Below are 25971 nucleotides of genomic sequence, written 5' to 3' on the forward strand. Positions count from 1 at the left end.
TCGCCCGGACGCAGGGGCACGGCTTCACCCGGACTCAGGGGCGCGCGGCCTCACCCGGACCCAGGGGCGCGTGGCCTCACCTGGTCCCGGGATCCAGCCTCACCCGGACCCAGGGGTGCATGGCCTCGCCCGGACCCAGGGGCATGTGGCCTCTCCCGGACCCAGGGGCGCGGCCTCACCCGGACCCGGGACCCAGCCTCACCTGGATCCAGGGGCGCACGGCCTCACCCGGACTCAGGGGCGCGCGGCCTCACCCGGACCCAGGTGCGCGCGGCCTCACCTGGTCCCGGGATTCAGCTACACCCGGACCCAGGGGCGCGTGGCCTCTCCCGGACTCAGGGGCGCGGCCTCACCCGGACTAGATGCATTCCTTAAAATACACTATTACCCAAAAAATTCCTTTCCCATTAAATACCACCTGAGTACTTCCATTTTCAACATAGAAAAATAAACATGAATCCACCATTGTATTTTAAAATAACTAACAAAATGCTGAGAAGTGTTACGTAGTAACAATGTAACAAGAAAGAAAAATCTTCAAAGTGAAATGTTTAATTTCATTTATGAGTCTAATTATGAAATTAATGTAAAACATTGACACCCATGGCAGTTTTAGAATACTACTCACACACGGAACGGAAAACTCTCTGTAGTATATACTATCCGCAGACAACATTTTAAGATTTGTTTGATCTCAATAAAATTCTCCCTAATATTTTAAAAGACTCCCATTACAACTTCAATATAGCAGGAAGTTTTTAAAACATTAAAAACCATACTAGCTGCATACTCAGAGCGAATGCCAAAAACCTGAAATTTTAAAGAAACATTGGTTAAGCCAAATCTGCATTAATCTGAACAGGATACAATTGCCTCCATATTTTGAATATTCATAAAAGTTCATATTGCTTCTTTCTAATGCCAAGAAAGGAGATTACAAGAACTTCCTCCCAGAAGCCTGGACATTTTAGCACATTTTCTATTTCAATTTAATGCAACTTTAATCCTGAATCCTCTGATTTCTCTAAATTAAAACTCTCACATTACTAACACAAGGAATGCTCTATGTAAGGCCACATCTTAATAAATTTATAATTTTTGGTTGAATATTTATTTAAAAATTAGTCTAAGGCTTCTAAGAGTCAAGTTGCTAAAAAAATACACCAGTGTTTAAACTGAAAATTAATGTAAAAAAAATAATAAAACAGCCGAAACCGGTTTGGCTCAGTGGATAGAGCATGGGTCTGCGGACTGAAAGGTCCCAGGTTCGATTCCGGTTAAGGGCATGTACCTTGGTTGCGGGCACATCCCTGGTGGGGACTGTGCAGGAGGCCGATGTTTCTCTCTCATCGATGTTTCTAGCTCTCTATCCCTCTCCCTTCCTCTCTGTAAAAAAATCAATAAAGCCCTAACTGGTTTGGCTCAGTGGATTGAGCTTCGGACTGAAGGGTCCCAGGTTCGATTCCGGTCAAGGGCATGTACCTTGGTTGCGGGCACATCCCTGGTGGGGACTGTGCAGGAGGCCGATGTTTCTCTCTCATCGATGTTTCTAACTCTCGGTCCCTCTCCCTTCCTCTCTGTAAAAAAAAAAAAAAAATCAATAAAATATATTTAAAAAATAAATAAATACACCAGTGTTTAAACTGAAAATTAATGTAAAAAAAAATAATAAAACAGCCAAAACCGGTTTGGCTCAGTGGATAGAGCGTCGGCCTGTGGACTGAGGGGTCCCAGGTTCGATTCTGGTCAGGGGCATGGATCTTGGTTGCGGGCACATCCCCAGTGGGGGGTGTGTAGGATGCAGCTGATCGATGTTTCTCTCTCATCGATGTTTCTAACTCTCTATCCCTCTCCCTTCCTCTCTGTAAAAAATCAATAAAATTTATTTAAAAAAATAATAATAATAGAGGACAAATATGTGACACCTTAATCAATAAAGAAATTAAAAAAAAAATAATAATAATAAAACATCACACACACTTTAAGAACAGAAAAATAGAATGCTTTGCTACAAAACCCCCACTTAATGTATTTTATGGATCTGTTTTTGTTCATCAGTTTATGTTGTTCATTATATTCCACAAATGAGTGAGATCATGTGGTATTTTTCTTTCTATGCCTGGCTGATTTCACTTAGCATAATGCTCTCCAGTTCCATCCATGCTGTTGCAAACGGTAAGAATTCCTTCTTTTTTACCGCAGCGTAGTATTCCATTGTGTAGATGTACCACAGTTTTCTAATCCACTCATCTGCTGGTGGGCACTTAGGCTGTTTCTATCTCTCATCAATGATGAATTGTGCTGCTATGAACATAGGGGTACATATATCCTTTCTGATTGGTGTTTCTAGTTTCTTGGGATATAGTCCTGGAAGTGGGATCGCTGGGTCAAATGGGAGTTCCATTTTCAGTTTTTTGAGGAAACTCCATACTGTTCTCCACAGTGGCTGCACCAGACTGCATTCCCACCAGCAGTGCACGAGGGTTCCTTTTTCTCCGCATCCTCGCCAGCACTTGTCGTTTGTTGATTTGTTGATGATTGCCATTCTGACAGGTGTGAGGTGGTACCGCATTGTTGTTTTTTGTTTTGTTTTGTTTTATAGTTTGGAGTTACATTTATTCCGCGCGGGTCCTCATTGTCGTTTTGATGAGGATATGTCTTCCATGGAGTCTCCAAAGGGGGTGTAAGGGAGGGAGGGAGGGGGGCGAGAGAGAGACACATCGACTGGTTGTCTCACCCAGGGGCTCTGACAGGGGGTGAGGGGTGAACCTGCAACCCAGGTCCGAGCCCTGGACCGGAAATGGAACTTCCGACCCCTCCGTGCACAGTCCGACGCGCTAACCACGGAGCCACGCCGGCCACAGTGGGAACGTTTTGATTGCAGACCGTCCTGTGTGGCCACCAGGTCTCCGAGGCGGGACGGCGGCCTCGCGGGCCTCCCGGGCTCCTCAGCGGCTGCACGTGGCCCCTCTGCGCCCACACGACCCACCGGGACCTCAGCCTGACCCCAAGGCCGGGGGGGCGGGGGGTGAAGAAGGGTCAGGCCGTGGTGACCAGCGTGGGGGCCCGGCCTCGTCACCCGCCTCCGCCTCCGCCTCCGCCTCCAGCCACGGGCCGTCCACCCCCGCCGGGCTCTCCGGGGCCCCGGGGAGGATCAGGGGCTCGTACGCCACGTCAGGGCGGCCTTCAGGCAGGCGGCGGCCCGTCCTGGGGACCGGAGCGTCTGCATCTCGGGTCTCAGGCGATGACACGAAGGGCCCTGAGCTCTCAGGCACCTGGAAAGGCAAGACGAGGGTCAGGGGTCAGCCCGGGCACCCCCACAAGAGGTAGGGGCCCACAGACCCCACGCTCAGTGGGGCCCGGCCGCCTCTGGTCTCAGCTCTGCCCTCACGGCTGGCTCCGCGGGCCTCGGTGCCTCGGTTTCCCCATGTGGATTGGGCCCTCCAGAGACTAAGGCACATCCAGCTCAGGCCCTCGGCTTGTGTTCGGCTGACGCTCGGGCAGCGAGGGCCTCGCTGGAGCTGGAGTGGGTCCCGCCTCCTCCCCGCTCGGGGCCGGCTGGCCTGGGCGGCACTCACCAGGCTTTCCCTTCTGTAAGGGCGTCCGGGGGAGACACATCCTGGGGAGACAGACGGCGGGTGGTTACGGAGGTGCCGGGGGTTCCTCCGAGCTGAGGTGGCTCCACAAGCGATCACCCCCCCCCAATCAGGGAAGCTGCAGGAAGGTCCCCTGTGCCTCGTCCCCGTTTTCTGCTTCCAGAACCTGCCAGGAGCCAGCGCCCGAGCTCAGCCGCCCCTGGCTCTGCCCCACTGACCTGCCCACACCCTGGCCTCGGCCAGGGCTGCCACCCGGGATGGCGCTGGCACCCATCCATGGCGCAGGAGGGACCCCAATCTAGCCAGACCTGTCCCTCAGCCCCAGGAACCGGCAGCAAAGGCCCAGCCCTGTCCCCCCGGCGCCCGGACCTGCCCGGGTGTCACTGCCTCCCGTCCAGTGCCCGGCTCCAGGGCCCACCTGCAAGGGGACAGCAGCGGGCCGCCGGGCGTCCTCCGCCTCCGGGTTTCCTGACGTGGAGAATGACGAGGGCCCCAACCACCGCCGAGAAGAGCCAGCCCGCGACCCACAGGAGCCGGTGCCTGCTCGCGGCCCCTGCGGAACAGACGCGCCTCAGCAGGCCACCCCACCCTTCGCGGCCCCGGGACCGAGGCCCAGACCCAGCGCCGCGCCCAGGAAGGTGCCTGAAGGACACGCAGCACGAGGCTGAGGAGGTCGGCACCCCGTGTTCACGGGCCACGGCACCGCAACCCCCTGTGCTCGCGGGCAGAGGAAGTACAGAGAAGTTACGTGTAGCTCACATGCGTGTGCACACACATGCACATGCATCACACGTATATGCACACTTGCATGCATCACACATATGCATGCACACGCATGCACACGGGAACATTATTCACCCTTAACAAGAAGGACTTCCTGCCATGGGTAAGAGCGTGAATGGGCCGGAGGCGCTGCTGGGGGCTGAGTAGCCGGGGAGACAGACCCTGGGGATCGCATCCCCGGGACGTGGACCCTAAAACGAGACAAACTCCGAGAAAAGGAGGACAAACCAATGGAACGGCGTCTCCACTCGCCGGCCCAGCGGACGGGCCCTGGGGAGAGGCCTGGGGGCGGGCCCGTCCAGCCGGTGAGCCTTCCTGGGGGCCGGCACCCCCAGGGCAGGTAGCGCTGACCCCGCCCCCACGCGGAGCCCAGGGGCCGGGTCTCAGGGGGGTCACGGGCCACGTGAGTGTTGGCCGAAGTGGAGCTCTGAGGTCCCCCGCAGGGACGTCCCGGGTCAGGCCGTGTCCCCGGGGACCCACGGGACCCACACCTGACGTCAGGACACTTTCCTCTGCTTTCCCCGCTTTTTAACCAAGTGGACATTTTTATTAACTTCAGAAAGGGAGAGGGAGAGACAGACAGAATCATCAATGACCGGAGGGAATCACTGCTCGGCTGCCTCCTGCACGGCCCCCACGGGGGATCGAGCCCACAGCTAAGGCCTGTGCCCTGACGGGGAATCGAACCCTGACCTCCGGGGTCATAGGTCGAGGCTCACCCACCGAGCCCCGCCGCCCGGCTGTGTCTCCTTCCAGGTGAGCTGCAGCTTCGCTCCGACAGTGAGGGCTGGGCTCCCCGCGAGGCCATCGTTCTCCCCCCAGCACCGCCCCGAAAACTCGCCCACCACGGCCTCGGCTGCAGGGCGGACTCAGGAGAAACTCTGCCCAAGTTCACCAACAGGTGACCGACTCAGGACGGGGCCCAGACCAGCCTCCGTGGGTGTATCAGCCGCCCGAGCTCTCACGGGTCCCACACTCAGCCAGGACCTGAGGACACGCTGCCGAAGGGAAGCAGCCAGACACGCAGGCCACAGGCCACACGACTCCGTGTCCATGGCGTGTGCGGACTGGGGGAATCTGGCACCGGGCGCAGATCAGGGTCTGCTGGGGGCGGGAGAGGATGGGGAAGCTGCTCTTTAATGGGCGGGTGCGACTGTTTCCGAGGAGACCGAGGTGGGTGCTCAGAGCCACTGAACTGTCAGCGTAGCCCGGCCGGCTGTGGTCAGCGGGGCTCAGCGGTGGAGCGGGGACCTGTGAACCAGGAGGTCACGGTTCGACTCCTGGTTTCGGGCGCCATCCCCCGTGTGGGGCGTGCAGAAGGCAGCTGATCCACGATTCTCTCTCATCACTGATGTCTCTCTCTTTCCCTCTCCTTTCCTCTCTGAAGTCAATAAAAATATATTTAAAAAAGTAAATTGTTCACCCTAAAATGGTGAATTTTCTGACGTGGTTCTTGTCCCCAGAACGTACACGTTACACACGACAGGAACGCCTTACCTGGGCCGGGCGGGCCGCACTGCGTGTCCGCCGTGGCGTTGCACGCCTGTAGGATGACCTTCCCCTCCGGGCACCTGTGGGGGGAGACGCCGCTGTTCCTCCCGCCGCGTGTGCCCAGGGCCCAGGGCGCTGTGACCACAGAGGGTGGGCTCCGGGCCGGCTCCCGCGGAGAGCCCCCACCCCGCTGTGGGAGCACCGTGTGCCCCGAGCCGAGGGCCCTGGGCACGCAGAGCCCCAGCGCTCACCCCAGAACCGGCCTCTCAGAGGCCATGGCCCACATCCCACGGGGCGGGCGGGCGGGGGGGGTGGGTGGGGAGCCCCGGAGGTCCCTCCCGGGGAAGCTGCTGGGCCTCGTCCGCAGGCCTGGGAGCGGGGGAGCAGGGTCAGTCCTGCATGTGAGAGGCCCGGCCGTCAGGTGTCCCTCGTGGACTCCAGGGGGGCTTTGGAGGGATGGGCGGGCGGTGGCTCCGGGGGTGGACGGAGCCCTGGCCTGAGGGCGGCCCGGTGGACACAGCCAGGCCGTGGGCTCGCTTTCCTCTGCAGGCGCCTCCACGCGGCAGGTGCTACCAGGCTCCGGACGGGAGCCCCGAGGGGGCCGCAGCGTCACCGAGGCAGACAGGCCCCGGGCGGGCGCGGGGACCCAGGCGGTACCTGGTGCAGCGGTGGCAGCTCTCCGGGCAGGGCTCCGCGTCGCAGTAGTACTTCCCGGTCTTGCACCGGCACCGCCGGTCCCGTGTCGGGGTGCAGTCACTCTCCATCTCCTGATCTGCGGGGGAGGGGAAGGCTGGGTCAGGCACCAGGGCTGGTCTCCGTGGGGGGCACTGTGCGAAGTCACGTGTCGCTGTACCCCGCCCTCTCTGCCAGTGGACACGGGGTGCACACCCCGGCTCTGACACCTGGGGAGAGCGGGCCCCGGTCTTCACGGAGGCGGGCGGGCGGGCGGGGAGTGGCGTAGGCCCGTGGGAACGTCACCACTACACCCCAGTGTTCCTTCCGAGGGCTGGCCCTGATCCCACGTCTCCCGTCGGCCAGGAGTCCCCGCTGCCCTGCGCCCCCACGTGCGGCACCGGCTCTGGCGGACGTGAGACGGTCCACCGCTCCACTCCTCAGAGACCCTTTCTTTTTCTCTCTTAAGTATATTTTTACTGATTTCATTCATTCATTCATTCATTCATTCATTCACTTATTTATCTATTTATTTATTTGGTTAATCATCACTCCAGGATATTTTTCCCATTGATTTTTCTTTTTTGGATTATCTTCAAGTTTAGATAAAAAAGTTTGGAAAAGGCTTTTTTTTTTTAATTAAAAAAAAATATATATATATATTCTTGCCATGGCTGGTGTGGCTCAGTGGATAGAGCGTCGGCCTGCGGACTGAAGGGTCTCAGGTTCGATTCCCGGTCAGGGCACATGCCCGGGGTTGCGGGCTCTATCCCCAGTGTGGGGCGTGCAGGAGGCAGCCGATCCATGATTCTCTCTCCTCATTGATGTTTCTCTCTCTCTCCCTCTCCCTTCCTCTCTGACATCAATAAAAATATATTTTAAAAAATAAAAAGGGGCTTCGGGGTCAAGGTCAAGACTCGAGGGGCCGGGACTCACCCTCGCGGCAGGTGGTGCACAGCAGGCAGGACCGCAGGCCGTTGGCGTGTCCCATGTACGTGCCCGTGTCACACGCCACACACTCGCTCCGGGTGTGGGGGCTGCTGCACGGCTCCTCCACATAGTGACCTGTGCAGGAGGTCGGGGTGCGGTCAGACCACCAGGCACGCCCGGCGCCCCCCGTGCGGCCTCCACGCCAGGCCTGGGCGGGCTCTCCGGTGAGAAGACACAAATCCCTGTCCCTGGCGTTTGCATTCGAGTCGTCTCCGCACGTTACCAGGCCGTGGAAATGACAAAGCCACTGCTCCCCGACAGCTGTGTGGTGGGGCACCCGGGGACCCGACCCCCCCCCCCCAGGACACCCCTGAGGCCCCCCAGGCGCAGCCCAGCGTCCAGGTGGCCATGGGGTCCCGGGTCCAGCCCGGAGGGCCCCGCGGTGGACACGCGCTCCGCTGGCCAGCACGGTGCCGGGCCACCCCCTCCCGCCGCCCCGTCAGAGCCAGGCCAGCCGTGCATCTAGTGCGGGGCCCACGGACGGAACCCGCCGACTCACCCGCGGGGCAGCACCGGCAGCAGTGCCGCGCAGACCGGTACTCGCCGGGCCCGCACCTGCTGCCCAGGCCCGGGCACGCCGCGCTCAGCTCGGACGACAGGTTGCTCCAGGTGCTCAGGGTCAGCTGCAAAGACGGGAACCTTGTTTCCCCGCGTTCTCGCCCTCCGTCCCTCCCATGTCACCCCTGCGGCGGCCAGAGCACGCCCGCCCACGCAGAGCACCGCCCCGGAACGGGAGGGTCACGCGTGCACTGGCTCTGCATGCAGCAGCCTCGGGAAACAGGGGGCCGGGGGCTCCCCGTGCTGGTGGCCCAGGAACCGGGGGTCACGCGTGCACGGGCTCCATAGGCGGGGTCAGCGGCCTTCTCGTCCCACCTCCTCGGGGTGAACGTGTCCCCACGTGTCCCCACTTACAGGTTTTACACGTGACAAGGATTTAGCAAGAACATGAACATCAGCAGAGACACCCCTCCGGCCAGCGGCTCTCAGGAGCAGGCCGGGGTGCCCGGGGGAGGGGGTGGGCCTGACCCGGAAGAAGCAGGCTGAACCCCTCAGCGGGTCTGAGCCCCGGCAACCCCCCTGCAGAGAGAGCGGCCGGGGTTGGGGGCGGCTGACAGATTGGGGGGCAGGGCAGCGACAGTGATGTGACCACATGGTTGAGGGCAACATGCGTGCGACTCTGCTTGATTTCAGGAGAGAAAGCGGGGGGGGGGGGGGGGGGTGCCCACCAGCACCTGGGGCCCCAGCCAGCACCCTGGCAGAAGGTAGACCCTCCTGCACAGTAACTGCTTTACATGCAAATGCGTCCGACTCGCCCATCGCAGACAGAGAGGAGGATGGGGGAATAAACCATTAGCCGCACGACCTCTCCGAGACCCCTCTCTGTCCAGATGCACCGAGGCGGAAGGTGAGCCGAGGGGCCCCTGCCGGTGTGGTTAGAGCACTGGCCTGTGGACTGAAGGGTCCGGGGTTCGATTCCAACTCAATCCCCGGCCCTGGCCTGGGCGCGTGCAGGAGGCAACCAATCGATGTCTCTCTCTCTGTCTCTCTCTCTCTCTCTCTCTCTCTCTCTCTGTCTTCCCTTCCACTCTCACTGAGAGTCCATGGAAAGCTGTCGCTGGGTGAGGATGAACAGGCACGTGGAAGCCGCGTTTAAACGGCCGTAGCAAATTCTCCTGCGAGTGCTTCAAAACGACCATTTCAGCAGGAAGTCATCTCACTGTAAGTCGTATGAGGCCAGATGTTGATGTTCAAACTAGACGTCTGGTGCACGAAATTCGTGCACTGGGGCGGGGGGTGCGGGGGGTGGATTCCTCAGCCCAGCCTGCGCCCTCTTGCAGTCCGGGAGCCCTCGGGGGACGTCCTTAGCGCTGCCGTGGAGGCTGGAGAGGCTCCCACCACCGCCACTGCGCACGCCAACCATGAGCCCGGCTTCTCGCTGAGCGACGCTCCCCCTGTGGGAGCGCACTGACCACCAGGGGGCAGCTCCTGTGTTGAGCATCTGCCCTCTGGTGGTCAGTGCGCGTCATAGCGACCGGTCGTTCTGCCGTTCGGGTGATAGCCTTTTATTATATAGGATGGAATATTAAATTAGCCTCCCTCCAAAGCAAACCATGAAAGGCAACAGTGTTCTAACCCTCAGGACGGCGCCCCTCACTCCACAGTCCCCGGCCGCAGCCCCGTCAGCCAAGGCACAGAGTTCATGCACCTGTTCCCCACGGAGCGCTCAGCGGCCGGACACAGACCCACAGGGAGAATCCTGTGGTTTGTATGGATTTTAAAAGACTTTGGACCCTGATCTCAAGCTTTGGTGAGGAGCCTCTGGGAGCCAGCTCCCTGGGGGCTGGCCGGTGAGCAGGGCGAGGGGGGGGCACTTTTGGGGGTGAGGGCTGCACCCACTCTCCTGCAGGGCCGGTTTCACTCACGTGAACACGTCAAAACACCAAACTGCACCCTGTTTTTTTGCCACGTGGTAGAATAACTAATGAGAACAAATTCCATGACAAATCACATAAAAGAACCTTCTTTTGAAAGACACCCCAGACCACCTGCACACAAACCCAGAGGAGGCCCCGCGCAGCCGGACAAGGGAGTTACAGACCCCAGGCCGGGCTGGAGGGGACACACGTCCATGAATAAGACAAGTGCACAGCAGTCCGGGCGGGTGCGCGTGGGGAGGGCGGCACGGCCGGAGGAGCCGTGGCCACCGCGTGTGACCCGGCGGCTGTGGGCGCTGCGTGGGGCATACGGGGTGGGACCAGGACTCGCACCTCCTCCGAGGGACTCCGCAGGCTGTCGGGGGGCGCCAGGCAGGGACCTCACTGCCACTCACACTCGTAGACATCGGGCAGGCGCAGGCCACGCCCCGGCACCCAGTGTGACAGAGCCACGACCCCGGGCAGGCCCAGCTGCAGTGACTCCCCCTCCCCTGCAGTCGGTCCCCATGCAGACGCGGGGGTGGGGGGTGCCCGGTGCACCCACACCGCTCTGGTCGAGCGGGCACCCCCCACCCCCCAAACGGGCTCTTTGGCTTAGAGGCTCCAGAAACACAGGCCCCGGAGGGGCCGCCTGGCATGTTCCCACCAACAGAATCCTGAGAAGACGAACCTGCTCCCGGGCCTGTGCCTGCGCCCGCCCTGCCCATGGGACCCGGGCTGTAGGCCCGAGCCGTGCAGATGCCCTGCTAATGCCCGGCGTCCGGGACGGGCGGCGTGTTGCCTCGGGAGTTCCTGGGAGCCCGGCTGCAGCCACCTTGGCCTGGCACCCGCCTCCACCAGCCCAGAGCCACCCACACCCAGAGCAGGGGCCCGGCACCCCCACCGAGGCCGGCCCTGCACACGCGGGTGCACCCGGGCTGGTGGTGGGGAGCAGCTGTGGGCATGCGTGTGCCCCTGCGTGGCAGCCGGCACTTGAACCCCACACTTTAAACCTATCGATGACTCCTCGGTAAAGCTGGTACGACCCCCCGTCCCCTGACTAAAGAGAAATCACTACGGGGGGCAGGGGGATAAGGACACATATGTAACGCCTTAATCAATAAAGAAAAAAATTACCTATATATATAAAAGCCTAAGCCACCATTATGACCGGTCAACCAGACAACCGGACGACCGGCCAGTAGCTATGATGTGCACTGACCATCAGGGAGCAGACGCTAAACACAGGAGCTGCCCCTGGTGGTCAGTGCATTCCCACAGCCAACCTCCCGCCCCCCTCCCCCCGCAGCCAGCTGGCCCAGACCCGATCGGGACTGGGAGAGAGGGCCCTGATTAGCCCAATTGCAGGCCAGGCCAAGGGACCCCACCTGTGCATGAATTTGTGCACCAGGCCTCCAGTAAAAAATAAAAATAAAGAAATCATTACCATGGCCTCTCGCCAGCATCGCGGCCCCGGGTGATGGGGAGCATAAGACATTTTGGGGGGCTAGCAATCTGAATTTGTCTCAGTAACCTGCCTGCTGTTGCACAATCTTTTTTTTTTTTTTCTGTTGCACAATCTTGTGAGCCGATGATTAACTCCATTTGTGAAAGAAAGTAGGAAATTAGCAGCTGGACCTTGTACCTAATCACACGCACATTCCTGGAGTTCCTGCCCCTTCCTTAATCATCTGGTCTCGCAAGAGCTATTTACCTACGTACGGAAAGTCTACAAGGGGCCCAATCCAAAGCCTAAGCCACCATTATGACCGGTCAACCAGACAACCGGACGACCGGCCAGTAGCTATGATGTGCACTGACCATCAGGGAGCAGACGCTAAACACCGGAGCTGCCCCCTGGTCAAACCAAGGACATAACAGCTGAGCTCGAGGGAGGTCACCGGCGCCATCCAGGGTGGAATTAGATACAATCTAGGTTAACCATCGAACTGATTCTCGAGGCGGGGGCTGTGAGAGTCCGCTACAGAAGCTGGTAGTTAGGAAACAGAGAAACTCAGGAATCTATACTAATAAAAGGGTAATATGCAAATTGGTCAGGACACCCTCACAGTAAACACTGAACAGCAGGCTACGTGGGGCGACCAGGCCTGTGGGGGGGGGGGGCAGTGAGGGGCGACTAGGCCAGCAGGGGGGGGCAGTTTGCAGCAACCAGGCCGGCAGGGGGGGCAGTGAGGGGTGACCAGGCCGGCAGAGAGGGGCAGGGAGGGGTGACCAGGCCAGTGTGGGGGGGCAGATGGGGGCGACCATCTGCCCCCCCACACTGGCGGGGGGAGAGGGCAGTTAGGAGCCAGCAGTCCCGGATTGTGAGTGATATGTCTGACTGCCAATTTAGGCCTGATCTGGCCTAAACCAGCAGTCGGACATCCCCTGAGGGGTCCCCGATTGGAGGGTGCAGGCTGGGCTGAGGGGAACCCCTCCTGCACAAATTTCGTGCACCGGGCCTCTAGGATATACACCGAGTGGCCAGATTATTATGATCTCTGAACACATAATAATCTGGCCACTCAGTGTGTGTGTGTGTGTGTGTGTGTGTGTGTGTGTGTGTGTGTATGAGGCCCGGTGCATGAATTCGTGCATGGGTGGGATCCGGCCAGCCTGGCCAGGGGGAGGGGACATGGGCGGTTGGCCAGCCTGCCTGCCGGTCGAACTCCTGGTCGAGGGGACAATTTGCATATGAGCCTTTTATTCTATAGGATAGACATGGAGCGGCCAGATTAGTATGTGTTCAGAGATCATCATCATCTGGCCACTCCGTGTATAAGGAGGAAATCTCACTGTCTGGGGTTCAGGATCCAGATCTTAGGGTCCCCTGAGCCAGCAGCGCTGCTTTTCCTGAAACCTCCGGGTGTCCAACTGCCTCTTCTGTGCCAATTCCATAAACGGCACATTCCGTAGCAAGGTGGGAGGCAGTCGGGCCTGGCCGCATCCTCCCCGCCACCCACCCTCCCAGCCCCGGGGGGGGGGGTCACCATCCAGTCACCAGAGAGCCCGGGGCAGGGGCCGCTGGGGACTGTGCCGCCCGGTGCTCGCCCTCAGCCACGGGTACGCCCGGCGCGCGGAGCCTGGGACGGCAGAGCGTCCCTCCCCAAGCTGCTCGGACTGCGGGGCGGGTGCCGCTTCCCTCCGGACTCTGGAACTCAGACTCCGTCCTGCCCCCGGCTTGACCCCTTCCCCCTTCCGGCTGGTGGGGTCTTCCCTCCCCCGAGCCCCCCCCCCCCCCCCCCCCCCCCCGAGACCCACCGGTGTGCCCAGGAGCAGGAGCGGCGGCGGCGATGGCGGCAGCAGCAGCAGCAGCAGCAGGAGCAGGAGCAGCGGCGACAGAATGGAACTCCAGGCCATGTCACTCCTCTGGGCCAGGCGGGCGCTTCCTGCGCCTTTTATAGGACGGTGACAACCCCCCCCACTCCCCCCACCCCCGCCTCCCAGTCCACGTCACGCTTTTTACAGCCAATCAACCAGTGCCTACCCACCGCCTCTGGACTGCATCCCCGCCCTGTAAATGAAAGCTGGAGAACTTCCTCACACTTCCCCTGCCCTGCAGGCACCAAGCTCCCGCTTGTTGGCGCCCTCTGGCGGCGGCCAGGCTCTCAGCACCAGCTCCCGGGCTCCCCGCCCCATTTGTCACTTCCCAGGGGGTGGAGGAGGCGCCCCACCCCCTCCTTCCCTGCGTCCTGGCACCCGCTTCACAGGGTGGGCCTGCTGCCCCGTGCCCCATCCTGCCCCGGGCCCTGCATCCTCAGGGCCTAGGACCCTCCCCTGGCCCTCCAGCCCCAGACAGCGCCCGGCTGGCACGGAGTCTGCCCCCAGCAAACCCCTCGTTCCCAGAACCCCCCCAAGAAGACACCACGCAGTGTGTGGGTGCCTTTATTTCAAGGAATGGGGCACAGACGTGTCCCCGAAGGGGGGGGGGCAACAAGAACATGGATACAAAATCTGGAAAACGAGGCCATCCGCTCAGAGGGCACGGCCACCAAGTTGAAGGCTCCGTGGGCCCCCACCTGTGCAGGTGCTCACACGCACACACACGTGGCACACGCACGCACACGTGGCACGGACACAGGAACTGAGGCCAGGCGCTGCCGAAAATATTGCAACTGTGACTGTTTGAAAAGTGTAGAGCCCTGGCCGGTGTGGCTCAGCGGATGGAACATCGGCCCTCGGACTGAAGGGTCCTGGGTTCGATTCCGGTCAAGGGCTGCAGGCGCCATCCCCAGCCCTGGTCGGGGGGCGTGCGGGAGGCGACCCGTCGATGTGGCTCTCTCACATCCATGTTTCTCTCTCTGTCTCTCCCCGCCCTCCCACGCTCCGTAGACATCAATGGAAAAACACGTGAGGATTAACAACAGCAAAAGCGTGGAGTGCGAGAGCACGCATCCGCCAGCCCAACAGTCCCCGAGTCCCCGTGTCCCCGTGTGGGCAGCTGAGCCGCACCCGCGGTCACGTGTCCCCACCCGCCTGCAGGACCGGCTGCCCCAAGCAGCACACGGGCAGGGTAAACCCCACGAGCCGAGTCAGGGGGCCCCGGGGTCCCGCCCGAGGCCACTCCAGGCGACACGGGCAGGGTCTCGGGAAGGACAGCCTGTGCTTCGGGCCCGAGGTGGCCCCCGCGGCCCCCGCCGGCTCCTCCACCTGCAGCCCGGCCGGGAGGAACCGTCCAACCCTGGCAGCTCCCCACTCCCCCCACGCCAGCCCCGCGGCAGGTGGCGCTGCACCGGGAGCGAGAGGCGGGCACCAGGCGGTGGCATGTGGCTGAGCATCCAGGCCGGCGCTGGGCGGGGCCCCGCCGAGAGGCCAGCCCCTCCCCGGAGGCGCCAGGTGGCCGCCGGGTCCCTCCTGCTGTCCTCCTGCTGCCGGGAGCCCTCTGTCCACGTGGCCGAGCTCTGCGCGCCGTCCTCCTGCCTCCGGGGTGTGAAGTGCTGGGTGCCGGGAAGGCGGCGGGCGGCGGGTCTGCAGGGGGCGCCACTCCCGCGGGCTCTTACGTGAGCACGTGGTTCATGAGCAGCTGGCACGCCAGCAGCACGCACAGCAGGCCCCAGGCGCGCGGGCTCTGCAGGAGGCCCGGGGCCGCCGCCCGCCGCGCCCTCGCCGAGGCGCTGAGCATGGCCGAGAGGTGCCTGCAAGGACGGGGGGGGGGGGGGGGGGGGGCTCAGCCAGGCCGGCCAGAGGGACGCTCACCCGCCTCAGGGGCGCTGCGCGAGGGGGAGGCGTCAGGGGCGGGCACCCAGGACACACGCTCGAGGGACCGGGGTCAGCACCAGGGGAACTGGACCTTCCCCACCCCCCCCCCTCCGCCGGCTCTGATGGTGAGATGCGTCCACCCCCAGCGTCATGTGTTAGGGCCTGACCCCGGGACCTCAGATGGGGCCCCATTTGGAGACGGCCTTTACAGAGAAGATTAAGGTCAGATGAGGTCACTGCCGAGGCCTCGTCCAAGGGGACCGTCCGCACAGCAGAGGCCAGGACACCCACAGAGGGACAGGGCGGGGCCGCGGGGGCCGCGGGGAGAGGCTGGTGTGAGCCGTGTCTGCGGGACCTGTGTTAGGTGACCCTGGACACGCAGACACCGGCCTGACACGGAGCCTCGGGCGGGCGGGCTGCGGCAGGCTCCGGGCTGTCCCCCAGGTCCCGGCCTTGTCTCCGGCTTTGTCTCCGGCCGCCCGCTGCCGGGAAGCCGCTCAGAGGCCGGCGCTGCCTCAGCGGGTGCTCTGACTCACCGGGGCTCCGGCTCGCCCACGGCACCCGCACCCTCCTCGGCCCTGCACTGCCCAGGGCTGCCCAGCAAGCAGGACTCCCCGTGGCCGCCGTCCCGCGAGGGGCAGGAGCCAGGCGTCCTCCTGTGCCCCCAGGCCACCCAGACCCTAGAGGGTTCCAGCTCCCAGTGGCCGCCATGCGTGTCCCCCTGGCCCCCCAGCCCTCGGGGTCCCGCCCTCTCCTACCTGTGCAGCTCCTGCTGGGCCTCCCGGACGGACAGCACGGCTTCGTGCAGCGCCTGCAGCCGCCCGGCCTCCTTCCCGCACCGCGGGCACGGGCTCTCTGGGGCGGCACCGCCAGCCACGGGACCAGGCACGAGGGACACGCAGGGGAGGGGAGAACCGAGGGTGAGCTGGGATGTCGGGGGGCCAGCGAGTGGGGTCCCGGGGTGGTGCCCAGCTCGAGCCCCTGCCCGCCTCACGGGAGTCCTCGGGACAGAGCTACCAGGATCGGGGGGCGGGGGCAGGGAGAGGCGCGAGGGGCCTTTCAGGGGGCCCCAGGCTCAGCTGCCCCGGGAGACAGAAATGGCCAAGGGGAGCTCACCACTGCGGAGGCGGGGACCAGAGGGCCACAGGCCGAGAGACACCCCGCCCCCCGCAACCCGCCCCCGCATCAGCCATGGGCACGGGCCTCGGGAGCCCGCCGCCTGCCCACACCCTCGTCTGTCCTGGGCTCAGGGAGGCCCCTGAGGCCGCTGGGGGTGGGGGATCGTCCTGGGCACCGGCCCCCCCAGAGGTGCCTTCCCACCTGCCCGCCGCTCACCGGGGATGAAGCTCCCGTCCTCGTCCGAGAGCTCCGGGCAGGACTCGGGCGTGGAGCCGCTGCTCTCCGTGGCCTGGCTGCGGCCGGAGGGCTGGTCGCTGGCCTTGCGGAGCCGCCGGTCGGGGCCCGGCCTCTGCAGGGAGACGGAGGTGCTGGGCCGGGAGCGCCCCACGCCCACCGCACCCCACGGGGACCTGCAGCACGTGGGCTGGCCACGCCAGACGCCCCTCAGAAAGCTCAGCCCCCTGCACCTCCCTCCTTCCCGCCGCCCCTCAGGCCCCGGCATCTGGGCACGTGCCGCCTCCTTCCCGCCTGGGCCAGTCCCCGAGCCTCAGTTTCCTCCCCTGGGGAATGGGCCCAGGCGCTGACACCATGAGGGCGGCGCTGGGACCCGTGGGCTGGGCCTGAGAGTCCCGAGTGTCCAGGAGTCTCGGGTCCCATGGGGAGGGCGCGGCCCACAGGAGGCCCTGCTTGGTGGGGGGGGGGGGGGGGTGTGAGTGGGTGACAGGGCAGGGGGCAGAGAGGAGGCCAGGCGGGTGGGGGCAGCCTGACAGTCCCCCCTTGCTGCTGAGGACACCCCAGCAGGGCCCTGGGTGCTGACCTGGCGCCTGGGCCCTGGGCTGCCCCCCAGACGGGCCTGGGGGGGGCGGCTCTCCCGCTGCAGGGTGCACAGAGCCCCGTCCTGCTCAAACTGGGCGACGTCCTTCCGGGGGTCCCAGGGGCTGTGGCTGCGGGGCCAGAGGGTGTCCGTGGGCGGGGGCCAGTGCCCCTCAGCCAGAGCCCCCCCGACCAAGAGCCCCTGCCGCCAACACCGCGTGCAGGGGCCGCACACAGGACAGCGGGAGCCCCGGCACGGCCCCGCCCCTCCCTCGCTGGCTCTCAGGCCCAGGGCCAGACTGGCCGGGGGCCCCGCCCGCCCGCGCACTCACTCCTCGAAGCGGTAGCGCCACTCCTGGGTGGCGGGGTCCCAGTGGAAGAGCCGGGGTGCCCAGGGCTCCAGGCGCTGCTGCTGCTCCCGGGTCCGCTGCCGCTGCGCCTCCTCCAGAGCGAACTTCTCCCGCGTGGCCGTGTGCTGGTCCCCCTCCCTGATGGCCCTGGTGACGTGCTGCCACAGCCTGGGGGGGGGGGCGCCGCGCTGAGCTGGGGCCTGGGCGCCCCCCCACCCCCAGCGTCGGCGGGGAGGCTGAGCGCCTGCTCCACGTGATGCCCCCAGTGACAGGGAGCTCACTGCCTCTCGGCACCGTGTCTCCTGGGACCCTTTATAAAAATGAGCCCCATTTTAAAATTAGATTCAACAACCCAGCTGGCGTGGCTCAGGGGTTGAGCGTCAACCTATGAACCCGGAGGTCACAGTTGGATTCCCCGTCAGGGCACAGGCTGGGCTGTGGGCTTGATCCCCAGTGGGGGGCGTGCAGGAGGCAGCTGGCCCATCTCTCCTCACTCTGTCCCCGTCTCTCCCTTCCTCTCTGCGTCTGTGCCTACAGGTTTTCTCACACGTGAAGGGGGGCCCCTGGGGGCCGGGGGGAGACACCAGTGCGTGGCCCCTCGGGGAGCGCGCCCCAGGCCCCGGGCCCCGGCACGTGGCAGTGGAGACGGTACCACGTGGAGCAGTGAACGCGGGCTTTCTCCCCTGGTCCCTGCCCACCTCCTCCGGGCGCGACTGTTCCACGAACAGACAACAGGCTCAGCGGGTCAGACCCTTCAAGGACGGGGTGACCTTGGCGAGGGCCCTGGCCGAAGCGCAGCCTCCGGGAGATCCCCGCCCACACCTGTCCTCTGGCGGCTGGGGGGGTGGGCGGAGGCCACGGGAGGCCGGGACGGGGCCAGGGCGCCTGCCCACAGAGTGCCCGCGGCCGCTCACTGGTGCCCCACGCTACCGGCTCTAAGGCAGGCGACCACGCCACCCCGAGGCCGGGCCTTCCTGGGCTAGATGGAGCTCAGGAGAGCTGCCCCGGGACACTGTGCCCCCCCCACGCCCCCCCCAACCCCTCCACCCCCACCCGGCTTCCCCCTTCCCACCGCCCCGCAGGGTCCTCCCTGGAAAGACAAGGACACTGCGGTTCAGAGGGTGTGACGTGGGAGGAGGCCGCGTAGGCTCCCAGCAGGAAGTGGAACCTCCCCCGGAGACAGGAGCGCCCACGGAGACAGCGCCCTGAGGGGCACGGGGTCGTTCACCCCCCTCCCCCCCACAGCTCACCCTCCCCAGCAGGGCTGCCCCTGCCCCGCAGGACAGCTCCCCGGCCATGCAGGGTCCCCCTCCCTCAGCGACATCCTGGGACTTGCTCACAGCCCCGCAGCCCCGCCCACTGGATCGTGCGGGGCGGGGGGAGGGGGGGCCGCGGGGTCAGCGGGGCGGCGGGCTCACCTCTCGGACTCCAGCTCCGTCTGCTCCTCGGGCAGCACCGTGCGCAGCTTCAGCCTCCGCCCGCGAACCTCGGGGCTCGGGTTCCAGAAGAGCTGGGAGCCCCCGCGTCCCTCCTCCCTGATGAACACCTCCCCGTCCTGCAGCAGAGGCGGCGGCTCAGCGGGGCCAGGCCACCCCCATCCCCCATCCCCCGGGCCAGGCCCCAGGGCGGCCTCTTACCCAGCGCCCCGACAGATGCGCCAGCACCTCGTCCCCCGACGCGATCCGGCCCGAGATCTGGTTGATGCTCGCGCTGCCCCCAAAGAACGGCTGAGGGGACACGGCGTCCGTCCGTGAGGGCGGCCTCCCCGTGGGACACGGAGTGGGCACCTCCCGGGGGGACCGGCTCTCAGCCTGGTGGGTGCACAGGAGCCCAGCTGTGACGGGACCCCAGCTCGAGGCGGCCACTGGCCAGTGCCTCAGCCTGAGCTCAGGGTGCGGGGGAGGGGGGCTGCCCCCCACGAGGGCCTGTGGGCAGCGCCTCCCCGGGGGTGCACCTCGGAGATCCGAGAGCTGCTGCCCCAGGTGCGCTTGCTCAGGAAACCAGCTCTGGGGCACCAAGAGGCTGGGAGGGGTCCCCCAGCCCGTCCTCCGCAGCCGGGACCGGCCTCCGCGCCCTCCGAGCAGGAGTGGCGGGGGTGGGGGGCGGGGGGCGGCGCCCGAGCTACCTTGAGCTTGAACTCCAGTTCGGCCTGGAAGTTGCTCTTCTTGCACTCGATGGTCACCCGGCCGCCCAGCTCCATGGTCATCGTGCCGTACAGGATTCCTGCAACACGCGGCCGTCAGCGCGGCTCAGCCCGCCACGCGGCCGGGCAGGAGGACGGAGGACGGGAGGACGGAGGACGGGGGACGGGGGACGGGGGACGGAGGACGGGGGACGGGGGACGGGGGACGGAGGACGGAGGACGGAGGAGGGAGGACGGGAGGACGGGGGACGGGGGACGGGGGACGGAGGACGGAGGAGGGAGGACGGAGGACGGAGGACGGAGGACGGGAGGACGGGGGACGGGGGACGGGGGACGGGGGACGGAGGACGGAGGACGGAGGAGGGAGGAGGGAGGACGGAGGACGGAGGACGGGAGGACGGGGGACGGGGGACGGGGGACGGGGGACGGGGGACGGAGGACGGAGGAGGGAGGAGGGAGGACGGAGGACGGGAGGACGGGGGACGGGGGACGGAGGACGGAGGACGGAGGACGGGAGGACGGAGGACGGAGGACGGGAGGACGGGGGACGGGGGACGGGGGACGGGGGACGGAGGACGGAGGACGGGAGGAGGGAGGACGGAGGACGGAGGACGGGAGGACGGGGGACGGAGGACGGGAGGACGGAGGACGGGAGGACGGAGGACGGGGGACGGAGGACGGAGGACGGAGGACGGGAGGACGGGGGACGGGGGACGGGGGACGGGGGACGGAGGACGGAGGACGGAGGAGGGAGGACGGAGGACGGAGGAGGGAGGACGGAGGACGGAGGACGGGGGACGGGGGACGGAGGACGGAGGACGGGAGGACGGAGGACGGGGGACGGGAGGACGGGGGACGGAGGACGGGAGGACGGAGGACGGGAGGACGGAGGACGGAGGACGGGAGGAGGGAGGACGGAGGACGGAGGACGGGAGGACGGGGGACGGAGGACGGGAGGACGGAGGACGGGAGGACGGGGGACGGGGGAGGGAGGAGGGAGGACGGGGGACGGGGGACGGGAGGACGGAGGACGGGAGGACGGAGGACGGGGGACGGAGGACGGAGGAGGGAGGACGGAGGACGGGAGGACGGGGGACGGAGGACGGGAGGACGGAGGACGGGAGGACGGGGGACGGAGGACGGGAGGACGGAGGACGGGAGGACGGGGGACGGAGGACGGGAGGACGGAGGACGGGAGGACGGGGGACGGGGGACAGAGGACGGAGGAGGGAGGAGGGAGGACGGGGGACGGGGGACGGGAGGACGGGGGACGGGGGACGGGGGACGGGGGACGGAGGAGGGAGGAGGGAGGACGGAGGACGGAGGACGGAGGACGGAGGAGGGAGGAGGGAGGACGGAGGACGGGAGGACGGGAGGACGGGGGACGGGGGACGGGGGACGGGGGACGGAGGACGGGAGGACGGGGGACGGGGGACGGGGGACGGAGGACGGAGGAGGGAGGAGGGAGGAGGGAGGACGGGAGGACGGGGGACGGGGGACGGGGGACGGAGGACGGAGGAGGGAGGAGGGAGGAGGGGGGACGGGGGACGGGGGACGGGGGACGGGGGGACGGGAGGACGGGGGACGGGGGACGGGGGACGGAGGACGGAGGACGGAGGACGGGAGGACGGGAGGACGGGGGACGGGGGACGGAGGACGGGAGGACGGGGGACGGAGGACGGGAGGACGGGGGACGGAGGACGGGGGACGGAGGAGGGAGGACGGAGGACGGGGGACGGGGGACGGAGGACGGAGGACGGAGGACGGGAGGACGGGGGACGGGGGACGGAGGACGGAGGACGGGAGGACGGGGGACGGAGGACGGAGGACGGAGGACGGGGGACGGAGGAGGGAGGACGGAGGACGGGAGGACGGAGGACGGAGGAGGGAGGACGGAGGACGGAGGACGGAGGACGGGGGACGGAGGACGGGGGGACGGAGGAGGGAGGAGGGAGGACGGGAGGACGGAGGACGGAGGACGGAGGACGGGAGGACGGAGGACGGAGGACGGGGGACGGGGGACGGGAGGACGGAGGACGGAGGACGGAGGACGGGAGGACGGAGGACGGAGGACGGAGGACGGAGGACGGGAGGACGGAGGACGGAGGACGGAGGAGGGAGGACGGAGGACGGAGGAGGGAGGACGGAGGAGGGAGGACGGAGGACGGAGGACGGAGGAGGGAGGACGGGAGGACGGAGGACGGAGGACGGGAGGACGGAGGACGGAGGACGGAGGACGGAGGACGGGAGGACGGAGGACGGAGGACGGGAGGACGGAGGACGGAGGACGGAGGACGGGAGGACGGAGGACGGAGGACGGGAGGACGGAGGACGGAGGACGGAGGACGGAGGACGGAGGAGGGAGGACGGAGGAGGGAGGACGGAGGACGGAGGACGGAGGACGGAGGACGGGAGGACGGAGGAGGGAGGACGGAGGACGGAGGAGGGAGGACGGAGGAGGGAGGACGGAGGACGGAGGACGGAGGACGGAGGAGGGAGGACGGAGGAGGGAGGACGGGAGGACGGAGGACGGAGGATGGAGGACGGAGGACGGGAGGAGGGAGGACGGAGGACGGGAGGACGGAGGACGGAGGAGGGAGGACGGGAGGACGGAGGACGGAGGATGGAGGACGGAGGACGGGAGGACGGAGGACGGAGGACGGAGGACGGAGGACGGAGGACGGGAGTGGCAGGGCAGACCACGGGGCGCAGAGCCAGGGAGCTGGTTCCTCAGTGACCTCCCCCCTCCGCTGCCGGCAACGGGGTCTCCCCCACCATCGCTCACGCGGGGTGCTCCGCGCAGGGGACGCCCCCCTTTGCTGGGTCACCTTCGTTCCGCTACAGGCCCCGCCCAGCGCCGTCCCGCCCCCGTTGCTTTGGGACTAACACGCACAGGACGGAGGCGCGAGGCAGGACTAAGCCCTCCGTCCGTCCGTCCGTCCGTCCGTCCGTCCCGGCCGGGGCACCTGATGGAAACACGCAGCTCCGCTCCGAGAGGCTGAGACCCGGGCCAAACCGGCTCCTCAGGGAAGGCACGAACAAGGGACCCCGATAGCAAAAGGGGGGAAAGAGGGCCCCCCGCACCTGCCGGGAGTGGGCGGGGCTCTGTGTGCCGGGCCGGGCCGGGCGGGGCGCCAGAGAGACTGGACTCTCCGAGCACCCGCACACCCGGCTTTCTAGTTCCGAGGCCCGGGACGCACCTGTGACCGGACCGTGCAAATGAGGTAACTGTCCCGTACAGAACTACCGCAAAATGGGACGGAGAAAGCCATTCCTAGGAACCAAACGTAAACCGGCTGAAGGCCCAAAGCAGCCACAGCCTTGGGGAACCCCATAACCGCACGCGCCCAGAGGGACGCCTTAGGGACAGGGACAACCCGGAGACCCGGCCGCTCCGACGGCGTAAGACCCAGAGTGACGGCTGCGAGGTGGTCGCCACAGAAACATTTCCGGCCCCGGCCGGTGTGGCTCAGTGGGCAGAGCCTGCGGACTCAAGGGTCCTGGGCACAGGCCCTGGTTGCGGGCTCCGTCCCCAGTAGGGGGCGTGCAGGAGGCAGCTGATCCATCATTCTCTCTCATCATTGGTGTTTCCATCTCCCTCTCCCTCTCCTTTCCTCTCTGAAATCAATAAAAATATATTAAAAAGAAACATGTCCGTGTTGGGGGAAGACAGTTCAGAGGTCAGGACTCGGGCACTGACAAAGCGTGTGAATTCATGGTCTATTTCATATTTTTAAAAATGTATATATATATATTGATTTCAGAGAGGAAGGGAGAGGGAGGGAGAGAGAACATCCATGATGAGAGAGAATCACTGACCGGCTGCCTCCTGCACGCCCCACACTGGGGATGGAGCCAGCAACCCGGGCATGTGCCCCGACCGGGAATTGAACCCTGACCTCCCGGTTCATAGGTCGAAGCTCAACCCCTGAGCCACGCCGGCCAGGCAAATAATGTGGTTTTAACCTTTTGCACTCGGATTCGAGATTAAAATTACTCTTTGAATGTATCAATAATTTGAAATATAAAAAAAATCCAAATAAATAAGTTTGTATGAAAAGAAACTCCAGTTTTTTATTCTACTGCCACGCTTTGTAAAATCTGGGGTATTTATAAAAAATTAAATCCCGAGTAGAATAAAGGAATCGAGAAAAAAGCAAGCGAGTGCAAAGGGTTAAAGGTCACCCTCACCAGGTGCACCCCCAGGCCTCCGCTTCCCCCCAAAGCCTCCCTGATGGTAAATGAGGTGCCTCCTAGTCACTCAAAGACAGCAGCATCTTGGTGTCTCTCAGACGCCCCATTCCTCCCAACCGCCCTCCCCCCCCCCCAATCAAGAGACTTCTACTCCCAAAGCAATGCCAAGCCAGTGACGGGCCAGCACGAAGAGGAGACAGACTGCGGTTCAGAAGAAACGAGAGGGAACCTGGGGAACCATCTCCGTGGCGCGCCGTGCAGGCCCCCAGAAGGTCACAGCGGGTCACGTGCTCTGGACGCATCGAAGCACCTCTCCCAACCGGTGGGTCCGCACGCCTCTCCGCCAGGCCGTTCAGCGTCCACCCCGGGAACAGCCTCTGCAGAGCCCAGGCCGCTGCTCACGCCCACGAGCCTCTCTCCCGCCTCAGCTCCTTTCCGCCCAGCCTGCCTCCTGGGCGCCCCCATCCAGCCCCACGGGTGAGCCCTTGGCCTACGGTCACCTGTCGCCCTGACCGGTGTGGCTCAGTGGATAGAGCGTCGGCCTGCGGACTGAAGGGTCCCAGGTTCGATTGCGGTCAAGGGCATGTACCTTGGTTGCGGGCACATCCCCGTTGGGGGGTGTGCAGGAGGCAGCTGATCGATGTTTCTCTCTCATCGATGTTTCTAACTCTCTATCCCTCTTCTCTCCTCTCTGTAAAAATACATATATATATATTTTAAAAAAGGTCACCTGCTGTGTGGCTCTCTCCTTCCAGACCCAAAACAAAACGGCTCGGAAGGAGGGACCCCTGTCGCGGAGGGAGGACCTCGCTGACCCTCAGAGCCCACAGGCCAGCCCGCCCTGCTGTCTGCTGTCCGCTGTCCTCACCTCTCCCTTCTCCTAGGGCGGGCGGGCGGCCGCCTGCAGACGCACGAGAACTCCCCTGCCTTCCTCTCCACGACTCACACTCTGAGCCCACGGCCGGCTGTACCCCATCCGGGAACCTAACCGCCCCCTCGGGGCTGCCGGCCACACACGGGGCTCAGCCCACGGGGAGAGAATGCAACGCCTTAAACGCGCAGTGTCTCTTGGCCTCGCTACACGGACCTGACAATATGGACTGCAACGCACACGTGTGCTCGGACGCAGACCCAGCAGCACGCGTGCGGGGCGGGGGCAGGGGGGGCGGCCCGTCGGGTCGGGTGGTGTTGCCGGAGGAGCCTGCGTGGTGCTCGTGGTGTGAAGACAGCTCGTGGCCGTGGTTGGGAAGGGACCCTTATCTGTGGGCGACGCAGCGACAGCGCAGGTGCCCCGAGTGTGGGGTGCGCTCTCAACAGTCAGGCGGGGAGAGGGCGGGGTGCAGAGGAACCCAGACCGGGCGCCCACAACAACACGGTGAGAAAAATGTAGAATGCTGTTTTGGGGAGACGGAAGGAAGCTGGGAAGGCAGGGACAGGACCACGTGGGGGCGCGGGGGGGAGGGGGAGACCCGGGACCCAGCCAGGGGGAAGCGCGTGGGCAACCCAACTGGGCGGGGAAGGAGGTGCACCCGGGAGCCCAGAGCTTTGAGAGGTAAAGGCTCTGCTAAGACGGGCAGCTTGCAGATAACCAATCACAAGGCAGTGAGGCGTACAGGCCAATCCCAAGGAGGTTGCTAAGGCAGATTCTTGGAAAGCACCAATCGGGAGCTAGCAGGGCATGTGTCCACCCCTAAACAAAAAAGCACGTGCTTTCTCGCTCTCTGCCCCCCAGCTCTCACTTCCCCTCTCATTTCCTCTCCCGCTCCTGCTCTCCGATGGAAGGGGGTGCCCTGGGTTCCTGTGGCAGGAGGTGGGCTCCCTGCACCCACGTGGCTCGGGGTCATGGGGGCCTCCCCACGTGGACCAAGAGTTCAGTTAGCTTGGGTGCTGAGCTACCGGCTGCACGTGGAGCGGAAGCTGGCCTGCTCCCGGACCGGCTGCCCCTTAGCCAGGACCGGCTCCTCGCAATAAACTTCCCTTCCGCTGCGCCTGGCCGTGGCTCAGGGGTTGAGCGTAGACCTAGGAACCAGGAGGTCAGGGTTGGATTCCCGGTCGGGGCACAGGCCCGGGTTGCAGGCTCCATCCCTACAGCGTGGGGCGTGCAGGAGGCAGCCGATCCATGATTCTCTCTCATCACTGACGTTTCTCTCTCTCTCTCTCTCCCTCACCCTTCCTCTCTAAAGTCAATAAAAGAAATATATGTTTTA

The 25971-nt window shown here is 64.5% G+C and overlaps 2 protein-coding genes across 8 annotated transcripts in view; both read right to left on the minus strand.

The window, feature by feature from the left end:
* OSBPL5 (oxysterol binding protein like 5) overlaps positions 1 to 25971 on the minus strand; it is a 71547-nt gene that overhangs the window by 5859 nt on the left and 39717 nt on the right. Inside the window, exons 15-22 of one of the 3 annotated variants that reach the window (XM_079788849.1) lie at positions 19553 to 19650; positions 19065 to 19154; positions 18846 to 18982; positions 17410 to 17595; positions 17082 to 17208; positions 16481 to 16613; positions 15904 to 16000; positions 13966 to 15081 (exon numbers count right to left, since the gene is read on the minus strand). In XM_079788849.1, the coding sequence (XP_079644975.1) occupies positions 14943 to 15081; positions 15904 to 16000; positions 16481 to 16613; positions 17082 to 17208; positions 17410 to 17595; positions 18846 to 18982; positions 19065 to 19154; positions 19553 to 19650 (1007 nt within the window). In that variant the 3' untranslated portion in view covers positions 13966 to 14942. Of the gene's footprint in view, positions 1 to 13824; positions 15082 to 15903; positions 16001 to 16480; positions 16614 to 17081; positions 17209 to 17409; positions 17596 to 18845; positions 18983 to 19064; positions 19239 to 19552; positions 19651 to 25971 lie in introns of those variants that run through there. The other 2 variants (XM_079788847.1, XM_079788848.1) reach the window with 2 other exon arrangements.
* On the minus strand, positions 498 to 13357 carry LOC307109770 (uncharacterized protein). Of its 5 annotated transcripts, XM_079788650.1 has the most exons (9): positions 13208 to 13357; positions 8032 to 8155; positions 7479 to 7607; positions 6528 to 6642; positions 5877 to 5950; positions 4455 to 4570; positions 4015 to 4149; positions 3579 to 3619; positions 3000 to 3275 (listed from the first exon to the last, which is right to left on the minus strand). In XM_079788650.1, exons 1-9 carry the CDS (start codon positions 13304 to 13306, stop codon positions 3155 to 3157), a joined length of 954 nt encoding a protein of 317 aa, XP_079644776.1. In that variant the 5' UTR covers positions 13307 to 13357; the 3' UTR covers positions 3000 to 3154. The 5 variants fall into 5 exon arrangements, with proteins under 5 accessions (XP_079644774.1, XP_079644773.1, XP_079644775.1 ...); XM_079788648.1 differs by lacking the exon at positions 4455 to 4570 and having other exon boundaries at positions 498 to 3275; XM_079788647.1 differs by lacking the exon at positions 3579 to 3619 and having other exon boundaries at positions 498 to 3275.

This window comes from Cnephaeus nilssonii (genome assembly GCF_951640355.1).
Source record: "Cnephaeus nilssonii genome assembly, chromosome: 13".
NCBI lineage: Eukaryota > Metazoa > Chordata > Mammalia > Chiroptera > Vespertilionidae > Cnephaeus > Cnephaeus nilssonii.